The 20169-nt window shown below is 41.8% G+C and overlaps 2 protein-coding genes across 3 annotated transcripts; one reads left to right on the top strand and one right to left on the bottom strand.

Moving 5' to 3' along the window:
• Window positions 1-1750: 1750 nt before the first annotated feature.
• eef1akmt2 (EEF1A lysine methyltransferase 2) lies at window positions 1751-7987 on the bottom strand. Its single transcript, XM_035400414.1, has 6 exons — window positions 7835-7987; window positions 7391-7456; window positions 7046-7160; window positions 6628-6735; window positions 3892-4108; window positions 1751-3192 (listed from the first exon to the last, which is right to left on the bottom strand). The coding sequence occupies exons 1-6, from the start codon at window positions 7939-7941 to the stop codon at window positions 3095-3097; spliced, it is 711 nt and encodes a 236-aa protein (XP_035256305.1). The 5' UTR covers window positions 7942-7987; the 3' UTR covers window positions 1751-3094.
• Window positions 7988-8457: 470 nt separating this feature from the next.
• Window positions 8458-18395, top strand: LOC118218044 (BRISC complex subunit Abraxas 2-like). Of its 2 annotated transcripts, none has more exons than XM_035400413.1 (9): window positions 8458-8601; window positions 10770-10860; window positions 11843-11879; window positions 11994-12060; window positions 12510-12700; window positions 13812-13931; window positions 14478-14562; window positions 14855-14972; window positions 15682-18395. In XM_035400413.1, the coding sequence occupies exons 1-9, from the start codon at window positions 8530-8532 to the stop codon at window positions 16197-16199; spliced, it is 1299 nt and encodes a 432-aa protein (XP_035256304.1). In that variant the 5' UTR covers window positions 8458-8529; the 3' UTR covers window positions 16200-18395. The 2 variants fall into 2 exon arrangements, with proteins under 2 accessions (XP_035256304.1, XP_035256303.1); XM_035400412.1 differs by having other exon boundaries at window positions 13809-13931.
• The last annotated feature ends 1774 nt before the right edge of the window (window positions 18396-20169 follow it).

The raw sequence follows: 20169 nt of genomic DNA, 5'->3' as shown, positions 1-20169 counted from the left end.
CTCAAACACCCTGAAAAACAGCACAGCTCCTTGCTCAAGTAATTCAATCAGCACTCGAAAATCGTATTAAGATGTTTCTAACAGTTTCCTTGGATACAGAATGGGAAACATAAATATCACACTTGAGAATGAAAAGAAAGCCCTGTATTCATGGCGCTTGAGTTCAGAGCTAGCCCAAGCGTCAGCTCTCCAGTAACTTTAAATTACCGTGAGTGGATGAAAGTGCAAGCTTCACACGAGTGTCAGAAGCCAGATTTTTTTGTTGTTGCTAAAAGTGTGTTCTGAACAACATAAAAAAATGTATTATTATTATTACTATTATAGATTGTTGAACAATAATTACTAATTTAGCTAGCAAGTGTTCACATCTTTATGACATAAAGGAGTGAAAATAAGACTGCAAATTTCTCTCCAGCACTAAACATTCCCCTTGCATTTCATTGCAGCCACAAGTCACAATTAAAAGATTAAAAAAGAAATGTTATGAATGGATGCATTGCAAAGGGATCGTTTTCCATGTAAACAGCATAACTACCTCAAGACCTCAATCATATGGAACTAGAAAACCCACTTCTCTATTCCCAGTAGCAACACAAGGTTCTAGGCATATTTTAAGATTACACCTTTAAGACAAAGAAAAAAGGAATAAAAACAACACCACTCAACCACTCCCGTGTGTGTTTACCCCTTACGGCAAGTTCTATGACTCAATAATTAGCATATCTATCACCTGAAGATCCCTCTGACAATATATGCACCATAGTACTAAAGACCAAACGGAGACAGGCCATTTTGTTTAGTTTTGTAGAGGTCAGGTGATAGAGGGGAATTTCCAGTCTTAGCAACCAAGCCTTAAAATCCCATAACTTGTAAATTTCCAGTTAGTAATTCTCTAAGCATCTTGCCATCTTGCATGTGTAGCAACAGCAAGCCCCTGCGAAGAAGGTTGCTACTAGGCCATCAGCCCAGATTCCATTTCTGAGCTGTGGTTGAGTGATTTATGAGGAATTGACTTCGGAAATCACATGCGATTCCACATCCTGAATGCCGTTCAATTGCCATTTCATGCGCTGCATGGTGGAAAAGCAACATGTTTTGATGAAACTACGTACCAGAAATATAACACTTGCAGGAGTGCTGCCAACTCAGCCTTAGAGTTTGCATTTTATAGGGCCAAAAACCTACTTTAAAATACAGGTTTTACCTGCATTACAGGTATCTAAAAGTGATAACTAGCCACTTATCCTTAAGGAAAACTTGCAGACCTGATTATATTACTTTTATCTCAGCCATTATTCATTAAAAAAAAAAAATCTAACATTTAAAAAAAAAGTTCAGATAGAAACAAAAAGGACAATTTACAGGCTAATGAGACTAAAAAGCTGAAACCTCAAACTTATTGCAAAGGGACTTGCAATAAATCAGACAGTCAACATTTTCCATTACTTTTAGTTTTTTTGCACCTGTAACTTCTGGTTTACAATACCAACTGGGAAAAAGAGATGAAATGAATTTCAGTGCCACCCAAATGCAGTTTCACAAACTCATCCTGTCAATGATTAATATCGGCATTTAACTAAATAAATCAATGCAAGATGTCCTGCTATCCATCCAATGCATCCATCTCTCAGCACATTGATGGTAGATACTTAACCAATACACCACAAATGCCCTTTTATTAAAGTCATAAAAGCCATGAATAGTTAGTGAAAAGGAAGCAATGGGTCTGGATAACATTACTCACATACTATATGGTTTAGGAATGCATTTTAATCCACAGAATGCAAGTTTTGACACAGAGAGAACACAAAGGCCATTCACCTTCTTATGCCCCGACAATGGAGGATGACAGAGCAACACCACCACCTACTGTTCTACCACCACTGGCAGAGGTACCTGTACAGTCTCTGTCCACAGCACCCAAAGAGAAAGAAATTTGAGGGAATAGCCCATATTTAGCTTACATCTTAGTGAAAATAAGATGAGCAGATTGTTGGTACTACCTGTAGGGTTCAACATGAATGTTTTTCACACTTCCTTATTCAGGCAAGTGTTAAAGAAATCGACTTCCCCAAACTAAATTTATACTCGCCCAGCTATGGCAAAGGTTAGCTGGGGCATTACATTAATTAAAAACATAAAGCTTCTGTAATAATATTTCACTTATCCGGTATCATCAGGTAAAAAAAACAACCACAAAAAGTCATCTGAGATCAAGAATTAGATTTTAAAACTGAATCTACTCCAAACACTAAATAATAATATATGATTGGAGAGGGGTCTCAGAACCCAGCATGACCCCCTGTCTTATCTTCTCTCACAGCTCTGCTCCTGTGCTCATTTACAGGTGACAAATGGAGACTTGTCCTTACTGAACTGTGATTTAACCCTGAGCTGTCATTTCACTTGTTCCACACCTGTTTGTACTTGCCCCAGGCAAACATTATTGTTGAACCCTGAACTGGCAACACTGCTTCTTGCGACTTCAGTTTTTTGAAGTCAACATTGTTGTTTTGTTCAGAAACTGAAGGCAAAACGGCAGATGGCAGTTTCTTTTCCCCTCTCTCTGCATGTTTAAATATGCACAGCAGTAGAACGTCCAACTCTGGTATTTGTAGCACAAAGGCATTCACAGGCATACACAAATGCAATTTTCAGTAATATTAAACAACTTTTAAAATCCCCTGCTTGGTTGCTGAATTTTATTCGTTTGCCAATTTTATTAAATAGGCAGAGCATTATTACTGTGTATGATTCTGGTACCCTCAATACAAAGGTCATTACAAATGGCAGTCAGACAGTGGAAATGTATCTAAAAGGATTTTTCCTGGACTGAAAATCCATCTACCTGTTGTTGTCTTGCCATAACAAGAAACTCAAGCTTTTCTAAAAAGAAACTGCATAACTTAACAGGTTTACAGAAAAGTAAAAATGATGTGTGTGTGTTTCCATTTGATGTATAAATAAATGCCAGCTAGGCACTGTAAACCTCATACTTAATTGTCCAGAGGCACCAATTTTCACATTTTAACTATGTTACTCAAATATCCATGGAAACGTCTCTGTAATGGACGGCACATCCTGGACGTGTCTCTCATTGCACACGTTTGAAGGCTAACGCTGTCACACTGTGGCCGGTCTTCCCTCCGAACATGAAGCTGGGCGTGGGCAGCTCTCGATGGAACGCAAACCCTTCAAGAAAGAATCAACAAAAACCCAGCATTAGTGACACAAAGGACATACCTGTCACACAATCTTTTTTCAAAAGAAATCTGGCTTGATGTCAGAGTATTTGTACCATTCTTTGGAACTGCTGAGCATTACGCTGGAAAGGTTTCCATGACACTTGTTATGAACTACAGCACTAAAATACACACATAAATTACTGCTAAGCCTGCCAGTGCCTCATCTGGTTTATAACTCTGAACGCTTCACAGGCAGAGACTGTCAGGCTGACACATTGGGTTCAGGTGATCTTTGCTCCTGTGCCAACAGAAACTTGGGTGTTACTGAAGGTTACAGCAGCTGAATGTTTGCTTCGGTACTCTTGAATATACTGTTCTCACACAATGACCTAAAACACTTCCAGGAAAGTCCAGCAAGTTTAGTAGAACCTCTTTGTCAGACTTGGGCAGTACGTGTGCTTAAACTTAACACCTAAAGGTGCCTTTTCCTTAGCTATATATAAACAAATATTGTATTTTCTTTTATTTTTATACTAGCAATGAAGAAATGAATGGTCGCAATAGAGTGGCCATTTGTGTTCTGCAGTGTACAGTCACTGAGCATTCCTTCACTGGTGAAGTCCATATTGTCGTTGTTGTTGTCAGAGATAAATGGATTATTGCTACTTAATTTAATAACTTTTTGTCTGCAGAGAAAGCCACCCACCCTGCCTGAAGAAGTGGAGCAACTGCTCCTTGGTCCAGTTACAGGACGTAATGAGGAAGAGGCCTCCCTGTGTGAGCGCGCCCTGCAGGGCCTTCAGGTAGTGCGCCTTCCCATCCGCAGCACTGTCCGGGTTCAGGCTAATGGCATCGAAAGTGCCCTTGTCGATACACACGTCAAACCCAGTCAGCGTCCCAGCACAACTCAGGAAATCCACCTCCTTTGCAGAACAGACAGACACAGACAGTCTTTATGTGCAGGACTGCAGAAATAATTAGGACCAACAAGCTCGACTTCCTTGAAATTTACATTCATAAACTGTACCTCATGCCTTCCTTTAAACAGTAAATCATTATTTTGTACATTTTTAAACAGCTGCATGAATTTAAAAAGCAACTGCCCGTTTTAAATCTCCCCAACTTTGCCCTTCATGCTTTATGCATGGACGATACACTACATGGCCCAAAAGTATGAGAACAACCCTTCTAATTACTGGGTTCAGCTACTTCAGCCACACCCATTACTAACAGGTGCATAAAAACCAAGCATACAGCCATGCAAACTCCATAGACAAACATTGGCAGGAGAATAATTCGTACTTTAAGGTGACTACGGTCACATTCAACGTGGCACGGCTATAGGATGCCAGTTCCTCACATTTTTGCTGCCCCGGTCAACTGAAAGTACAGCTATTGTGAAGTGGCAATGTCTAGGAGCAACAAGGCCACACAAGCCATGTAGTAGGCTATATTTCACTGGCCAAAAGTAAAAAAAAAAAAAAAACGTGTGCATTTTTTCTTTGGCCACTAATTATCAGTATATCATGTATAACACATTATGTTTGAATATATGTTTGCTTACGGTTGAACCTTTTGATTTAACTGGAAGTATTTTACCTTGGCAATATTACGAGCAAGTGCTCCCCATGTCTTATGTAGCCTAATACATATATGAAAGGAAAAAATCTTAGGTTTGTTTTGTTAGGATTTTATTTGGGTGCAGCTTGGAACACTAGCTTTTTCAGCATTCGTTTGAGGCTCTTAACAAAACCAGCCGCACCTGAAACTGGACCCAGATCACATGAATAATGCTCAAAAGTGACTCAGACTTGATTGAAACGGGCAGATGCTGGGATAGAGAGATCACGCACATCCTCACATTCAAATTACATGCAGGTATTTAACAGACCCTCTCATGCCAAGCGACTTACACAGCAGAAATGTTTTGTTCGTTCACACAGTATGCTTTTATACAACCCCCAGCTCAGGGGAGGCAGGCTGCATTTCCTACCCGATGTGCAGGAGGCGCGATGTGGAGGACGGGGATACACACTGCAGCTCTGTTAACCGCACGTCAGTGCACTCCAGCGTACGGTCCCGCGGGTCGGCCACCCGACCACGGTCAATATTTACCTCGCTACCGCACTGCCAGGCCTCAGCTCTCTTTCACAGGGAAAGGGCGAACGCCGCGATCATGAAGGATACGCGCTGCAGCGGCCGCGCATGAGCGAACCGCACGCTCTGACTGGACGTGACAGAAAACAGGGGCCATGACTGTGCTGGAGGCGATGGGCCAGTCTGAATTCAAGGGGCAGAACTGGTGGCTTCCTGTGTTTCCCCCAACCCAAACATGGAAGACCTCAGCCCCCCCTACACACACACACACACAGCAATGTTCTGAAAGATGAATTGTGCTGCTAGCTGCTGAGGCCACTTGATATGGAGCAAACGTACGATGGCTTGGTGCACAGTCTAGATGCAAAAGGCCCTTATGAACGCAGTTATTAATAGCTGAGCATATGCTGTATATATATTGTGCATATATATTTTTTCATCTAATACGGAATGGCAGAAATGTGCTATTTAAAGATTTTTTTTATCCATCTGTCACATCTGAATAAAGCAGGGGCTCTAGTTTGCAAGGGTTTCACACAGTATCCTCACGTGTCAGCGGTGCTCATAGCATGCTCAGGTTTTTACTTTTTATGGTGAATTGCAAACCCGTCTGTACGTATATGACAACTATACATATAAATTGAGACAACTTCCAGTTTATGTTACACATTTAGAACACTGGAAAACATTAAAATTAAGAATCTTTTAAGCTTTACACATCAATTAGCTGCCATGTATGCCCAATATCATGTAAGGATTTATCCAATCAGCTTCTAAAGTGTCCGAGTTTGCCTGGTCAGAGCCTTGTAAACAGGCAAATACACATAGAATTCTTAGTAACCGCATCATGTTCCTACATTTGTTATTTAACATTGGTTATGGTGTAATATTGAGTAAAGTAGAAGAATCACAGGGATATTCAAATGTAATGCGTTCTACAATAATCTTTGTCAAAGACTAAGACTGCCACCAACTGTTAACTTGTGGAATAAATTTTGCCTCTATGAACATATTTGCATGACATTACAATTACAGTCAATAATCATTTCATGTGCAGGAATGCATTTGTGGTCCTGTCATTCCTGTCAGCACATACTTCCATTTTTAATCATAGATCCCAATGTGCAAATGCAAAGGTTTTTTGCAACAACAAAAAAAACTGTGGATGCAATTTGTTGGTAAAAACATTTAACACAAAACTCTTATTTTAACACCCAAAAAGTACTCTAATGTATTGATCCAAATTATTGATCTTAATTACTCTGATAAAGAATGGGAGCACAAAGACAGAAAACCATGCCAGGTCTAAAAACAGAGGACCTGGAATATTTGAGCATGGACCTACCTCAACTTTTATATTGGACAGATCATCTTGCTCCAGCACATTTTTGGCAAGTTCTACAGCAGCAGCAGAATAATCTATTCCAGTAAGGTTTGTGAATCCGGATTTAGCCTGAAAGGATAAGGAAGTATATTTCCACAGTTGGCTTAAACTGAATTTTACAAAGTACACTAACTCCCATAATGTAATACTGATCTTGAGCCATCTTCCCAAAACTCTGAAAGGATGGTTTACTGACGTGTATATGCTACAATACAACAAAACTAACAGGCATTACTGTACAGCAGGTGGTACTGCAGGTCAGTTATTTCTGCATTAGCCTGCAGTACAAGCAAGCGACTTGCTTTCAATAATAAATGCACGAGCCAGTAATGTGATTTAACCTAGGGGAAACTGCACAATAGCGGTCCTAAAATAGTACCAATTCAACAAGTAGACTTCCATTCCCTGTTCCAATGTCGAGTACGGCAGCATCGGCTGGGACGTTTTCTTTCCTTAGGCATTTGATCACGCGGTGCATGCTCTCTTCGCCGAACCTGCAAACAGCTTTGCAAATCAATGTGCTAGGCAGTAGTTATATGCTCACCGGTACAGTTATCGTGCGGAAATGTATCATTTAAATTAGAGAACGCTTTCACAGGACCTATAACAGTATTTCCGAACACACAGAGAAATTACATTTTAGAATTCGTTTGGCCGAGCAAACTATCTTGACATCAATATGTATGTATGACTCTTAAACAAATAACAATTAGAAACACGTTACCATATCTCGCCAACATCCCCGATGTCTTTGTAGGTCCGTAAATCTCTTTGGTAGACATCATCCCAACTAATGAGAAAGGCAAATACATGTCAAGTCTAATTCTGTTTTTAGTCAGCGCTTCCAAACCGAGTTATACCTAACCGGTTAGCTGATCTAATCTAGCTAACATACTGATAATGTGTATATTTGCTGGCGCTAGCTATAGCATCTAGGTAACCAACTTGCATTGCAAAAAAGTACTACTCACTGACGGTAAGTTATTGCGTATTAGAAAATGCAGAAATATTCACAGACCTAAGCATGATTAGTATAAAATGGGTTGCACGATAACGTTGCATTCCTCAATTCACTTGCTTGCTAGCTTTACCTATCATAGCGCTATATTCAAAGTTTTACCCAGCTAATCGGGTAGGGGAGTATGACAGTTAAAACAGAAGTACTCACTACTCTTTAGTTCCTAGCTCTGAAGACGTGAAATCCTGTTCAAGATATTGTTCTTCGTCGCTTTTGATCGTATCCTGATTACCATGTGCACTCCCGTTGGAATCCATACTGACAAGTAAGCAACACTCCTACCAACCACCTAGCTTTTACTACGGTAAGACAAAGGGGACAATTTTGTTGCACGCAAAAAAAAAAAAGTATATTTACAGTCTATGTAGCAAACAGCTGTCCAATGTGATAATTGAATTACTAAAGAGAATATAAACTACAGGAATGTTTAGACATTAAATCTCAATATTCATATTCAAACAGGTATTAGTTTTATCATGTTTGCAATTAATTGCTTGAATATTTAGGTATATCGTTGGACAGTTTCAGTTTATCAAGATACATACTTTTTATATCGACAATATCAAATGCTCACTAGTTAGTTGGATATTGCTAAATTGGGATAAACAAGATGTTTTAATACAATTTATGTATAATACTTGCAGACTTGACGTGTTACCTGTATTCATTTCAAATCACATGTGAATCGTTAGATTAAACTACTAGATTAAATTTCGAGGATCTTTGGATGCCGTTAAATGTAAACCTTCCTACATTTCCCAGGGACGCCAAAGCTTCCGGATTTTTGTGACGCACGTAGTCATGCAGCCGCAAGAGATTGTGGGACAGGTGGGGATGTTTTCATCATGGCGGCTTCCATTTCGGGTTATACTTTCAGTTCTGTCTGTTACCACAGCGCAAACAGCAACTCCGACCACGTAAGTACCCAAAACACCCTTTTTTAAACAGAGGAGACTAAATATCATTGTTTGATTTATTTGGTAGTTCCATCCATCACGGCTGGACGCTATCGAGTTTCCACAGTGTCATCTTCCTGCACCTGACACAGTGACAGAGCTAGCTAGCTACACAGTTAGCAATCTAGCTAACGAGCCGAGATGAGAGATCGCCAAGTGTCCTGTCGGTATTCTTGTTTATCTGTGGTGTGACGTTAATTACCTGGTGACAGTAACTTTACTGGCGACAAAGTAGTGGTATAGTAATTCGTTTCTAGCTGGTTGCATAGCTGGCTGGCTAGCTAACTGGTACATGTTTAAGATTTCAATAAGTATGCAGCTTCAAGTCAAGTCGTTGCTTCAAGTTAGACATTTCCGTAGGTAGTTCGCTAGCCAGCGTAGCAGCAAGGGGAAGCTTGCTAGGTTATGCAAGGTTATTGACTGTTAAAGTGTAGCCGGGGGTGTGCACTGTTTGTGATGTGAAAGAGTACGTTAGCTCGGGGTTTTTACGGTTATGTCCTGTTAAATTGTACGTTAGTTTGGTGTGTGCACTCTTGTCTTCTGTTAAAGTGTAGCCTGGGGTTTGCGCAGTTGTGTTAAGTGTAAGTTAGCCTGGGGTATGCGTGGTGGTCCTGTTGTTAAAGTGTAATTTAGCCTGGGGTGTGTTTGGTTATGTCCTGATATAAGCTGTTGCTAGCTGGTTAAGAACTTGCCTTTGGCTTGGCTGCATTGCGTGATGTAGATGGTAAGCTGGCTTGATGATTTCCATATCCCTAAGATATTTTTCTTTATTTTACATAGATTTTATGTAGCCATCCAGCACTTTTATTTGACATGTACAAGCGGATACCTAACACTGAATCTGGAAGACTTAGTTTTATGTAGCCTATATGTACATCATTGTATCACTTATGTGGCTACATATATAGTCTGTATTTGGCATGGTTTAACCAGAATTACTGGTCATGCGTTGGAGGCTGTTTCTTGCTTGACCACATTCTTTTCATGTCTAAAGAATTGTGGATGCTGGTGACAAAAGTGACTCGATTGTGCATCACTTGGGTGTGGGCAATACGTAAGCTAATGCTTAGACATAATAGAGTATATTGAAACATTTTGGTAGCAGCAAATTAATTTAGCAAAAAGCAACTGTTGCACTTTACTTCCACTGATAGCATAAATGTTTCTAAAACAATTATCAAGTGCATATTTGTTTTTTGATTGGTAAATTAAATGTTGTCATCTTTAGGTCACTGCAGTTGGAAGGAATTGGGTTAATTAATGCCAAAACAAACACAAAATTAAATAAAGTTTATAAATCTATTATACACTACATTTTGACCCGACCATTCAGAATTTCAGAGTCATAAACTACACTATCTGTAGCATTAAAGAGGTTTAACAGGTTCAGAGTTCCCTAAGTAGCGTCTATGACAGATTACTATGGGAAACCTTTGGTTATGGATAACTGTTACGTAATGAGTATTGTGTCTTATCAGACTTGTGTTTTGTAGTTGTTCCAGTGCGCTTCGGTATGCTCTTATTGCTTTGGATAAAACGTCTGTCAAATAAATGTAATGTAATGTAATCTTTATTGTCTGTTTCCTTGATGATAGTTACTGGGGGAAAAAATTAAAGCTTCATTAGTTATTTCTTTTGTTTTAAGTTTCTGTAACCAGATAGGTCAACTGAAAAATGACTTCACATTTTCATTGATGACCTGGGGAATGAAAGTGGGTGGAGAATGCAGGGATTGTTTGTTTGTAGGGGGTGATTAAGTGAGCAGATTTAGAGGGCCAGTTTTGTGAGGATCTTTGGTTTACCCTTTTCTCCTACTCCTTTCAAACTGTGGGATCATGGTTGTATCTCATCCTAAGGATGGTATCTTTTGCTGTACAGTATGGGGAGGGGGGTTGCTTCATTTTATTTGGTACTTAGGGAAGAGTGCCCCCTACTGGCCATCAGCACCATTTCCAGCAGCAGCGGCATGGAGTGAGAAGGCTATGGATGGTCTCGCTACATACGCTGCAGAAAATGCCTTTGAATGTGTTCTGTTTTGCTGCTGTCAGTGTTCATTTTCATGTTTAACATATAAGTTGTGTTTTCAATATGCAGAAGCAATGTTATTTTATTTGTTTATTCTTTTGTAGGAAGGCTTTCTGTTGGGAGAAGTGAGGCAAGAGGAGACTTTTAGCATCAATGATTCACAGATCAGCAACACAGAATTTGTTCAAGTAGTAGGTAAGGACCTGCGCTCATCTCCTGAACACTTGTTAGAAAATTGTTCTTTTTTTGTTTTCAGGAGGTGTTTTCGTATAAGCTGTAAGGTCATCAGCTTTCTGTCCCTTACAGAAATGGAAAAACACAGCAATGTGTTGAAACTACTTAGCTAATAAAGATTTTGCTAGACTACATGGGAGAATACACAACGTTATTGCCATTTTCAGGTAGTGAAGTGTAAAAAAGCATTGCATATATTTGTGAAATATATTTATCATTACATTTTTCAAAACTTTGGGAGGATTAGGAAGGATATCTGCAGTGTTTCATAGGCTTACTTTGAGTTGGCAGTCTTGTCACTGATGTTGGTTACCTTGTAGTATGTTTTGGGCTTAAACTTGCTGGTGCTGGTGACTGGAGTTGTGTTCCTGAATAGTGTCTGTATTGTCATTGTCACTGCATCAGTCTTGACTGTTATGGGCACTGTGACTGTGGATCTCAGAGGGCAGTGTCAGTCCTGACTGTAATGGACACTGTGACTGTGAGTCCCACAGGGCAGTGTCAGTCCTGACTGTAATGGGCACTGTGACTGTGAATCCCAGAGGGCAGTGTCAATCCTGACTGCAGTGGGCACTGTGACTGTGAATCCCAGAGGGCAGTGTCAGTCCTGACTGTAATGGACACTGTGACTGTGAGTCCCACAGGGCAGTGTCAGTCCTGACTGTAACAGGGACACTGTGACTGGTGGCCTTTATGCTTTATTCTTAGGCTTTCTGTGTGACTGCATCTGAATTTTGTTGCAGGTGTACCTTAACTCTAGTAACCAAATCTGTCCAACTTCAGAGTGCATGCCTGTATTGCATTAGTATAACAATGCTCTTTGAGGGTAGAGCCTCAAAGCCTTGTATTATCTGCAAGCATTTCAAGGTGTTGACAGTCAGACTTGTTGTGATATGCCTGGCATGTCTTTCGACAGAACTCAAAAATGCTCTTTTCTTCACAGAAATCCAGAACCATGAGCCTTGTACACATCTTTTTAGGTAAGAGTATTTTTTTTTCCCGTTGACAGCATTATTTAAAGGAGCTCTCTTGTGGTGCTGAGATTGTAGCTGGCCCACCATAATTTAGGCTTTTATTTTGCTTGTTTGTTCCAGCTTTTATGACTATGCGGGTAAAATTAATGAAGAGAGTCTCAACAGAATCCTCAGAGAAAGAAGAAAAGTAAGTCCGCCCTGTCCCCCACTCAGTATTTGATTAAGTTCTTGAAATTTTCCCAGAGCCCACAGTGTGCTTTCCGCTGCCCTCCTGTGGGCTGTGTGCAGTTACAGCCCAGCATCATACTCAAGTGCGACTGTCACAGAGGCCTGTACGGTCCAAACACAAACCTGTGCCAGTTTTGTGTTTGGACCGACATTACATTTTAGATTTTTAGTCCAGATTTAAATTCCTGATCAAGTTGCAGTTTGCTGCACATTTCCACCAAGGTAATACTTGGGCAAAATTGGGGAATGAGCTCATATAATTGTTAGAAGGCTATTTAAGCCGTTTTATCTGGCAAGCTACATATTGCCTAGGACATCCAAGCATTTCTGTGTCAATTGAATCCGTACAAGAAACCAAAACCCCAAGCAAGCCGTGAAGCTGAAGCTCCGTGTCACCGTTCCCCGCAGAACGTGATTGGCTGGTACCGCTTCCGGCGGAACACCCAGCAGCAGATGTCCTTCAGGGAGCTGGTGATCCACAAGCAGCTGAGCCAGATCCTGGGTGTGCCCGACCTCGTCTTCCTCCTCTTCAGCTTCATCTCCACCGCCAACAGCTCCACGCACGCGCTGGAGTACGTGCTCTTCAGGCCAAACGGAAGGTAGGCCTGGGGCCCGGCTCTGAGAATGGGCGGAGTCTGAGCCTGTCTGTCACCCACTGCTTTTGGTTCACTCTCCCTGGCATTATGCGTCAGCTCGGAATGAATATGCATTTGATTTTTATTCATCCTATTTTGCTGCGCAAAAAGGATTGGAAACCTGGCACATTCTTTGCAACTGAAAGGCCTTTTTAAATAAACGTTATTCTAGGCACTCAAAGTATGGGAATCGTTAAATTCATATAGTTCAGTAATTAAAAAAAACAAAACAAGAGGGCATAGGTGGACTTTAGGTCTTGTAGCAGAGGCACCCAATACCTGATGCTTGAAAGTGTGCCATTAGCTAAAGCTGATTTTAAATGCAGGTCGCGGGGCTTACTTTAAGGACGTTGGCAGCATCGCCTCGGTGCAGCTGTCAGCGTCTGACACATCGCCACGCTTGCATTTAAGCAGATGGGCATGGTCGTGTAATGGCACTCTCAGTTTCTTTGGACAGATTACAGAAATCAGGCCCATTATGTCAGTCTCCCTTCTGCTCTCTGCGCGTCTGCGCGTTCATCTTAATAAATCGCCTTCTGCAGACTTGATTAAACACGATTAAGATTGATGCTTTTATGCATAGACCCCAGGATCTCTCCATTTTATCAGCTGTGTAAATGAACACATTAAAAATGGGGGAAAAAGGGGGAAATATTTATTTGTTAATATTGTGGAAGTTTTGGAGGCCGTCCTCACCTGGAGAGAGTCATGGTAACAAACACATGTGATGCTGTTAACTTCGTAACAAGCGCAGGGCAGAAGTTTTACTGCAGAGAGGAAAGATTTGATCGCAGAAGGCTTTTTGGACAGTTTCCTTAGGGAGATTAAAGTGCAGGTGCTCTCAATGTGTGGAATTTTTGTGACAGGACAGAATGGGATAGGGACCTACTAGAAAATAGATTTCTGTTCACAGACATTATTGTTAGTTTCTGTTTTGATGGTATCAAAGTCGGAAAGTTTCCCCAACATGGTGGCTCGTGGCATCATCAGATGCGTAGTGCGTTGACCTGTTTGATTGACAGTGTGTCTATGGCAGTGGACAGTGTGAGACTGAGCTGTGTCTCTCCCCCAGCAGGTATAACCAGAGAATCCCTCTCAGCATCCCTAACCTGGGAAACACCAGCCAACAAGAGTACAAGGTGTCTTCTGTGCCAAACACGTCCAGGAACTACGCCAAGGTCATCAAGGAACATGGGTGAGTGAGGCCACTTGTTTTTGGGCCGGAAGTCACCGGGGCGATGACAGACAGGCGTAACCCGATAGAAGATCTGTGGACCCCACTGAGCTCTCCTGTCCTGACCGCACACCCCATAGCCTGGCCCCTCCCCTGAAACCTTTGGGACAATCCTGGTTAAAGGGATTAATGTCCAGATGTTTTACATGACATCAGGGATCTCTGCTGGGTTCAGTAAATCCAGCGGGTTTGTTCAGAATAGCCGGTGCTGGTGTCGAGTCACTGGCAGTGACATTTTATTCATTATATGTGGTCTTTGAAAAATGTCAGTTTTTGAAAGTTTCATGTTGCATTCTTTTAAAAACTTTACAGTGCTGTGAGTGTGACATCATTTATATGATGGTGTTTTTAAATCAAGTCAGGGAGTGCCTTCCTCATTGGTTTGCTTCAGTTAGTAACATGTTGCAAAGCCACTGGTCATGCTATAATGTTTTGTTTTAGAATTGAATGGGCCTATGAATGAAATTAATAGTATTCACTCGTTTCTGAAAATGTGGAATGTTGCAGGGCAGAGTTCTTTGACAAAGATGGGGTGATGAAGGATATCAGAACAATCTTCCAGGTATACAGCGCATTACAAGACAAAGTTCAGGTGAGTTACGCATCATTAGAATGACATTTAGCCCTTTATTGTGTTTATTGTATACGCAAATAAATGGCACACGTATGGCTGTAGCCTTCATAAGAAACTAGACCAGTTTCAAAATATTAATTATTTGTATGGCTGATTGTGACCACTGGGGTTTTATTTTTCATAGAAAGTGGAGATGTGTAGAGACTAGCTGGAGGGTTATTTATGTTTGCTGACAGTCTGTAAAGTTCTACCGTGAGGGAAATTCCTTGAGCTCTTGAGAAGTTGCTTTGAAAATTCTCTGCCTTCGCAGGCTGTGTGTGGGGAGGTGGAACAGAGCGAACGTGTGAAAGAGAAAGTCCAAGAAGAAGTGAATAAACTCAAACAGCAAATAGCTCTCAGGAAACGAAAGACTGCGGAGGAAGAGAGAAGTAAGCTCTTGTGCACCGCTCGTATCTGCATTGCATTTATTTGGCAGACGCTTTTATCCAAAGTGACGTACAATAAGTGCATACCAAAGGTCACTACAAACACAGGTCCGATAAGGTACAATACTTTTTGTACAGTTATTCATAGCCGTGAACACATTTAGTCCAGTTCACACAGTGAACATTACTCTGACCTAACCTATGCTAAGTCAAACTAGGAGGCATTACAAGCTACAACATCAAGACAATGATACAAGGCACAACAAGTGCTGGATACCTCATTCAAATTACATCTACAGCAGAACGCAGCCATTACATATTTACCTATCCCCCCCATTTCCCCCCAGTTTGACTTTGGTCTCATGGCGGTCCAGCTGCATGACAGTTTCCTAGCTGTGCGTTTTGCTGTGGTAACCCTAACCCTGACCCTAACCTTGACCCTAACCCTGACCCTGACCATAACCCTGACCCTAACATTGACCCTAACCCTAACCCTGACCCTGACCCTGACCATAACCCTAACCCTGACCCTGACATGACCATGACCATGACCCTGACCATAACCATAACCATAACCCTAACCCTAACCCTTACCATAACCATGACCCTAACCTTAACCCTAACCGTGACCCTGACACCTTGACATGACCATGACCCTGACCCTGGCCCTAACCCTGACCATAACCCTAACCCTAACTCTGACCTTGTTCAGGACTCCAAGAGGCCGCGGCAGCGCCGGAGAGACCGGTTCCGGTGGACGACTCCAACCCCTCGCTCCCGTCCCGGATGGCCTTACCCCGAGAGCGGCCCGGCCCGGAGAGGCCCGATACCTCAGACGCCCCGCCCACATACGCTGACGTGGTCCCGGGGGCCTCCCCCGCGGAGCTCCGCCCAGAGACCCACCCGGTCTACCTGCCCCGCCCCCAGGCGGTGGGCTCCCCGGGCCACGCCTCGCCCTCGGCCGCCGGCGTCAGCGAGTACCTGGGCAACGGGGACGGGTCCAGCAGCGACTCCCTGGACAGGCACGCCGCGGGACGGGAGGACGGGGACGAAGATGAGGACGAGGAGGAGGAGGAGGAGGAGGAGGAGGAGGAAGAGGACAGCAGTGAGTATGAGAACCTGCCGAACGAACCCTCGGAGCGGCCCCCTGTGGAGGTCCCGTCGGGGCCGCTGAGTCGCCCCGCCGCCCTGAGGCCGGACGGCCACGCCCGCAGCTCACAGACCTCTTAGATCTCAGCGTAGCGGTGCGGAGGGCACGCGGTCACAGGCCGAACCGGCTAAGGGGAACACCCGTACAAATCAAGGAAGAGGGGCACGCTTTCGGAAGAGGCGGTTCAGTGCTCGAAACTAAAAGGCATGCGCAGATGGTTCTGCTGTTGGGTTTTTTGGTTTTTTTCGTTTCTGTTGTTTTTATACAGTCTGGATTCGGCTTCACTGGAAAGGCCCAGCACTGAAGGCTGACCCTTGCAGCCTGGCAACCAGGCCATCAAGCATTTGTTGTCATGGTGAATGAAGAGAGGTTTTTTTCTTTCTTTCTTTGTGAAGAAACATGATATAGAGCAGAGTGAACTTGCTGTCGGTGCCACATTATCGATTTGATCGCACAAGCGAAACACTTGGGACAGCCTGGCCCTGCCTCTTATGGATTAGTTTGTGTGTGACATCTGCTACCAATTTAGATCATTCAATTGCACCATTACCTCTTGCACTAATTTTCCTTGTTTTGACATTTATTTCAAGAGAAAAGGGAAAATTTGTCTGCGGCCTTCAATGTTTTCTTTCAATGAGCCAAATTAATGGTTATTAAGTGATATCAGTTTTTTTTGTTCAAGCTTAATCATTACAAAGAAAAGAGATATATATTACGATTGCTTTAGCTTGCACGTTTCTCTTTGACACTTGACTAAGGACTGTCATTCGCAGTTTTTCCTTTAACAATCGATTAGTCTTATAATCATGTGGTTGCCTATCTAACAGAGGAAGTAAAATTCCACTTCGTTACAAATAGAAGTGCTTATATTTTATTTTCATGATGGTGAAATATCATGCCAATCAATGTTATAACAACATGTCATCTATTCACTCTTACGTAACTGACATTTGTCTGTTCTTTGCTCAACGTAACTTTGCTGAATTCTTTTTTGTGCTTTACTGGTACGTTTTAATTGTGCCACAGAAGTAGAATGCTTTTAACTTTTGGAGCGGCCGACTCAAACTTAATGTATAGTTTGGAATTTGAGGAACAAACTCTATGTAGCCGACTAACAAGAATCAATAGATTACAGTCTGTTGTCATTGAAGATTAGCGCTAAACAAGGAACTTGCATATCTCCTTTTACTGCTCCTCCTACTAGTCCTACTTACTACTGTTAAATGCTACAACTACTACTGATGTGGATATTAGCTCCTGTAGATTTAAGAGTTTCTGCTCTGTAAGTGCAGTGCAGAGGAAAGCTCTTCTGCAGTTCTCCTTCTGAATCAACAAACGGCATTCTCTTAATAATGAATAGACCTCATAGGCTTAAGAGAGTCAGTTCTCCTAAAGAAACGGCAGGATAACGGTGACCTTTTCACAGCTACGGTGCCTTCCAGTACGGCAGTGGTATCGCCCGAGTTCCTGACACAGGAAGTCAGGTACCGGAAAGACTGATCTATAAGAGGTGTGCAACACCAGACGACAGCACTGAATGGTAAATGCCAAAGGCTGGCGGCCGCCTGGAGACCGGAGCAAAGGCTCCTGGGAGACTGAGTGTGTTGTTTAACTGACTGTAGGCCACGGGTGTGCACTGAAAAACCACAAAACTGCTGTGCCAGCTACTGTCGTCCTGAAACTAAGGTGGTCAGGTGAAGACAGGCCAAAGCTTTTCTTCATCTTTAATGCATGAGGTTTCTCACATTAACCGGGGGTGGGGTGGGATGGGGGGGTGTCATGACCCTAAACCATTTGGGTACAGGTACTGAGTTGATGAGGGTGATAAAAAATCTCATTAAAAGTTAAAAGCGAGTGCTTTTTTTTAACCTCAGAGTCTCGCAACAGAACAAAAAGTAAAGAATGTAAAACTTCCACTCACTTGTCCATTAGCTGTGGAGCTGCATTAGCCGGTACTTATTTATTTCACGTTTGGTTTTTGTTCAGAATCACAGTGGCTGACGGTAGCGCTGAAGTGCAATATCCCTCTGTACAGCACCGCAACTCGGTGTGATTGGACCCCAGGGAGCCGGCTGTATTCCCAAGCACAAAGCCGCATCACCATTTATCTCACTGTTTACTCATTATATCTGTAACAAGGCTGAAGGGGGTTTGGTGCTGGCTGCGAGAGAAATAAAAATGAAACAACTGGAACATGTATTTCCAGATCTCTTTCCACTTCAGTCTTAACCTGGATTGTATCGGGGTAATAAAGTAAATATGGTTGTTTGGTTTCAGACTCGCTTCTAGTCATTTACTCTGTGATCTTGATTACAATGTGATTAGGTTAATGGCATGCTTGTAGCAATCCATTCTGGACTCAGCTGTTGGGATTGTTAGATTTATATTGTAATAGGCTGTAGGTCCTGTGATGTGTGGCTTTTCAATGCAAACATATCTTGATCCCTCAACTGTATACCAAAATATATTTCGTACAGGATTACTGAAAACAGTATACCTTTATGCCACGGTTTTAACGATGAATTCAAGTTGAATATCACTATAATCTAAATTGTTTTGGTTTTAGGTGCTCCCAGAGCTACGGACTGTACATTAAATGACATTAATAGTTCTGTTTGAAAGTTCTGTGCATTTTCTGTGCATATGGTATGTATTATCCTAGTGTGCTTTCATTTTAAGAACACCCTACACACCTGCACGTGCACACACATGCACATGTGTCTGCTCGTATCCTTGATATATGTGAGAAAAGAATTCTATATTACAACATACAAAAGGAAAATCAGTTAATAATTGTCTTGATATCTAATTGGAGCCAAATCTTTATTCAGTATCTCAGTGCAATGCCAAACTGTATGATAACCTCTCTGGCCCTTATGTTACAGTATAAGATACACAAGTGGTGCCCCCCCCCCCCCCCCCCCCAACATATTATAATGTTGAATTTATGTCATATTTTTTTCCTTTTTCCAGTTTGGTTGTTTTAGTGGCCAAGTGGCTTTCACAAGTCAGTAGCCTATTGGTTCACCTCAGTCTTTAATTTGATCAAAAATTTCTGATGTAATGTAGCATAAGAGGGTAAATAATCCCTCTAAACATGAAATTCACCTAATTAAGAAAAAGTTACTGCTTATTAAAATTCTGGGATTGCAATCTTTGTTGAAATAAAAACCAGCATACACAGGGGGCCCAGGGCCGAGTTTGGGAACCACTGAGCTAAACTATGTAGAAGGTCCTTGTGAAAAATAACTTTGCAGCCCATTCCTGGAAATTCTCTGTAATAGTTTGAATAGGAAATAATTATGTATCCATTAGCCTAACTTAAGACCAAAATGGATATAATATACAATAATGCTCCATGACCTTACAGACTACTAGGAAAAGCAATACTGAACTTGCATGGATATAGCTCATATACATATCTATGTATGCCAATGTAGGCCATATATTTCTTTTTGTTAGGGGACAAAAGATCTGGGAACCTACACCTTTCGCATCACAACCTTGTCCTTTTCCTTCATTAATTTGAGATAAACACCAGTGTTGTGTCCAGTTTTTAACACTTAACATTAGAAAATGGAATCATGATAGCAAATTTTACATCAGAAAATTAATGTCTGTGCATCACAAACCTTCAAATTGTCTGTGTGACGTAGCTCTGGAAACAGCATTATCACACATGATTTACGCAACTCAAGAATCATGTGAGGAGTAAACTATTCAGAGACAAATGGACACTACACAACATGTCCTTAACAGCATACTTTTCAGATCTGTAGAAAAGTGTCCGTGCCATCAGGATCTATAAGCCAGGAAAGGTCCTCATGATGTCATATCCTGTACGGACCACAAGCAATATTGGAGAACTATTACAAGAGGTATTGACTGATTAACTAAGTGTCCACATATAAATTTGAACTATGCTGAATGCAAAAAATGAATGCATTTGTGTTTCACCCCAGAAAACCTAATTTCAGTTTGCAAAATGTGATAGTGATATTTTTCAGTAACATTTTGTCTTCCTTTGACTTGTAGTGGTGATAGTGTAGT

Source organism: Anguilla anguilla, chromosome 18 (genome assembly GCF_013347855.1).
Source record: "Anguilla anguilla isolate fAngAng1 chromosome 18, fAngAng1.pri, whole genome shotgun sequence".
In the NCBI taxonomy this organism is placed as follows: domain Eukaryota; kingdom Metazoa; phylum Chordata; class Actinopteri; order Anguilliformes; family Anguillidae; genus Anguilla; species Anguilla anguilla.
Note: the sequence above shows the minus strand (reverse complement) of the source record. Positions and strands in the feature narration are given on the sequence as shown.

Bases quoted from the DNA above. Each gene is read 5' to 3' on its own strand.
- eef1akmt2 (XM_035400414.1), bottom strand. From the start codon at position 7,941: ATGGATTCCAACGGGAGTGCACATGGTAATCAGGATACGATCAAAAGC. The intron at 7,457-7,834 runs GTGAGTACTTCT...CTTTCTCATTAG, and splicing joins GAGCTAGGAACTAAAGAGTA to TTGGGATGATGTCTACCAAA. The intron at 4,109-6,627 runs GTAGGTCCATGC...TGTTCTGCAAAG, and splicing joins TGTCCAATATAAAAGTTGAG to GAGGTGGATTTCCTGAGTTG.
- LOC118218044 (XM_035400412.1), top strand. From the start codon at position 8,530: ATGGCGGCTTCCATTTCGGGTTATACTTTCAGTTCTGTCTGTTACCAC. The intron at 12,061-12,509 runs GTAAGTCCGCCC...CGTTCCCCGCAG, and splicing joins TCCTCAGAGAAAGAAGAAAA to AACGTGATTGGCTGGTACCG. The intron at 12,701-13,808 runs GTAGGCCTGGGG...TCTCTCCCCCAG, and splicing joins CTCTTCAGGCCAAACGGAAG to CAGGTATAACCAGAGAATCC.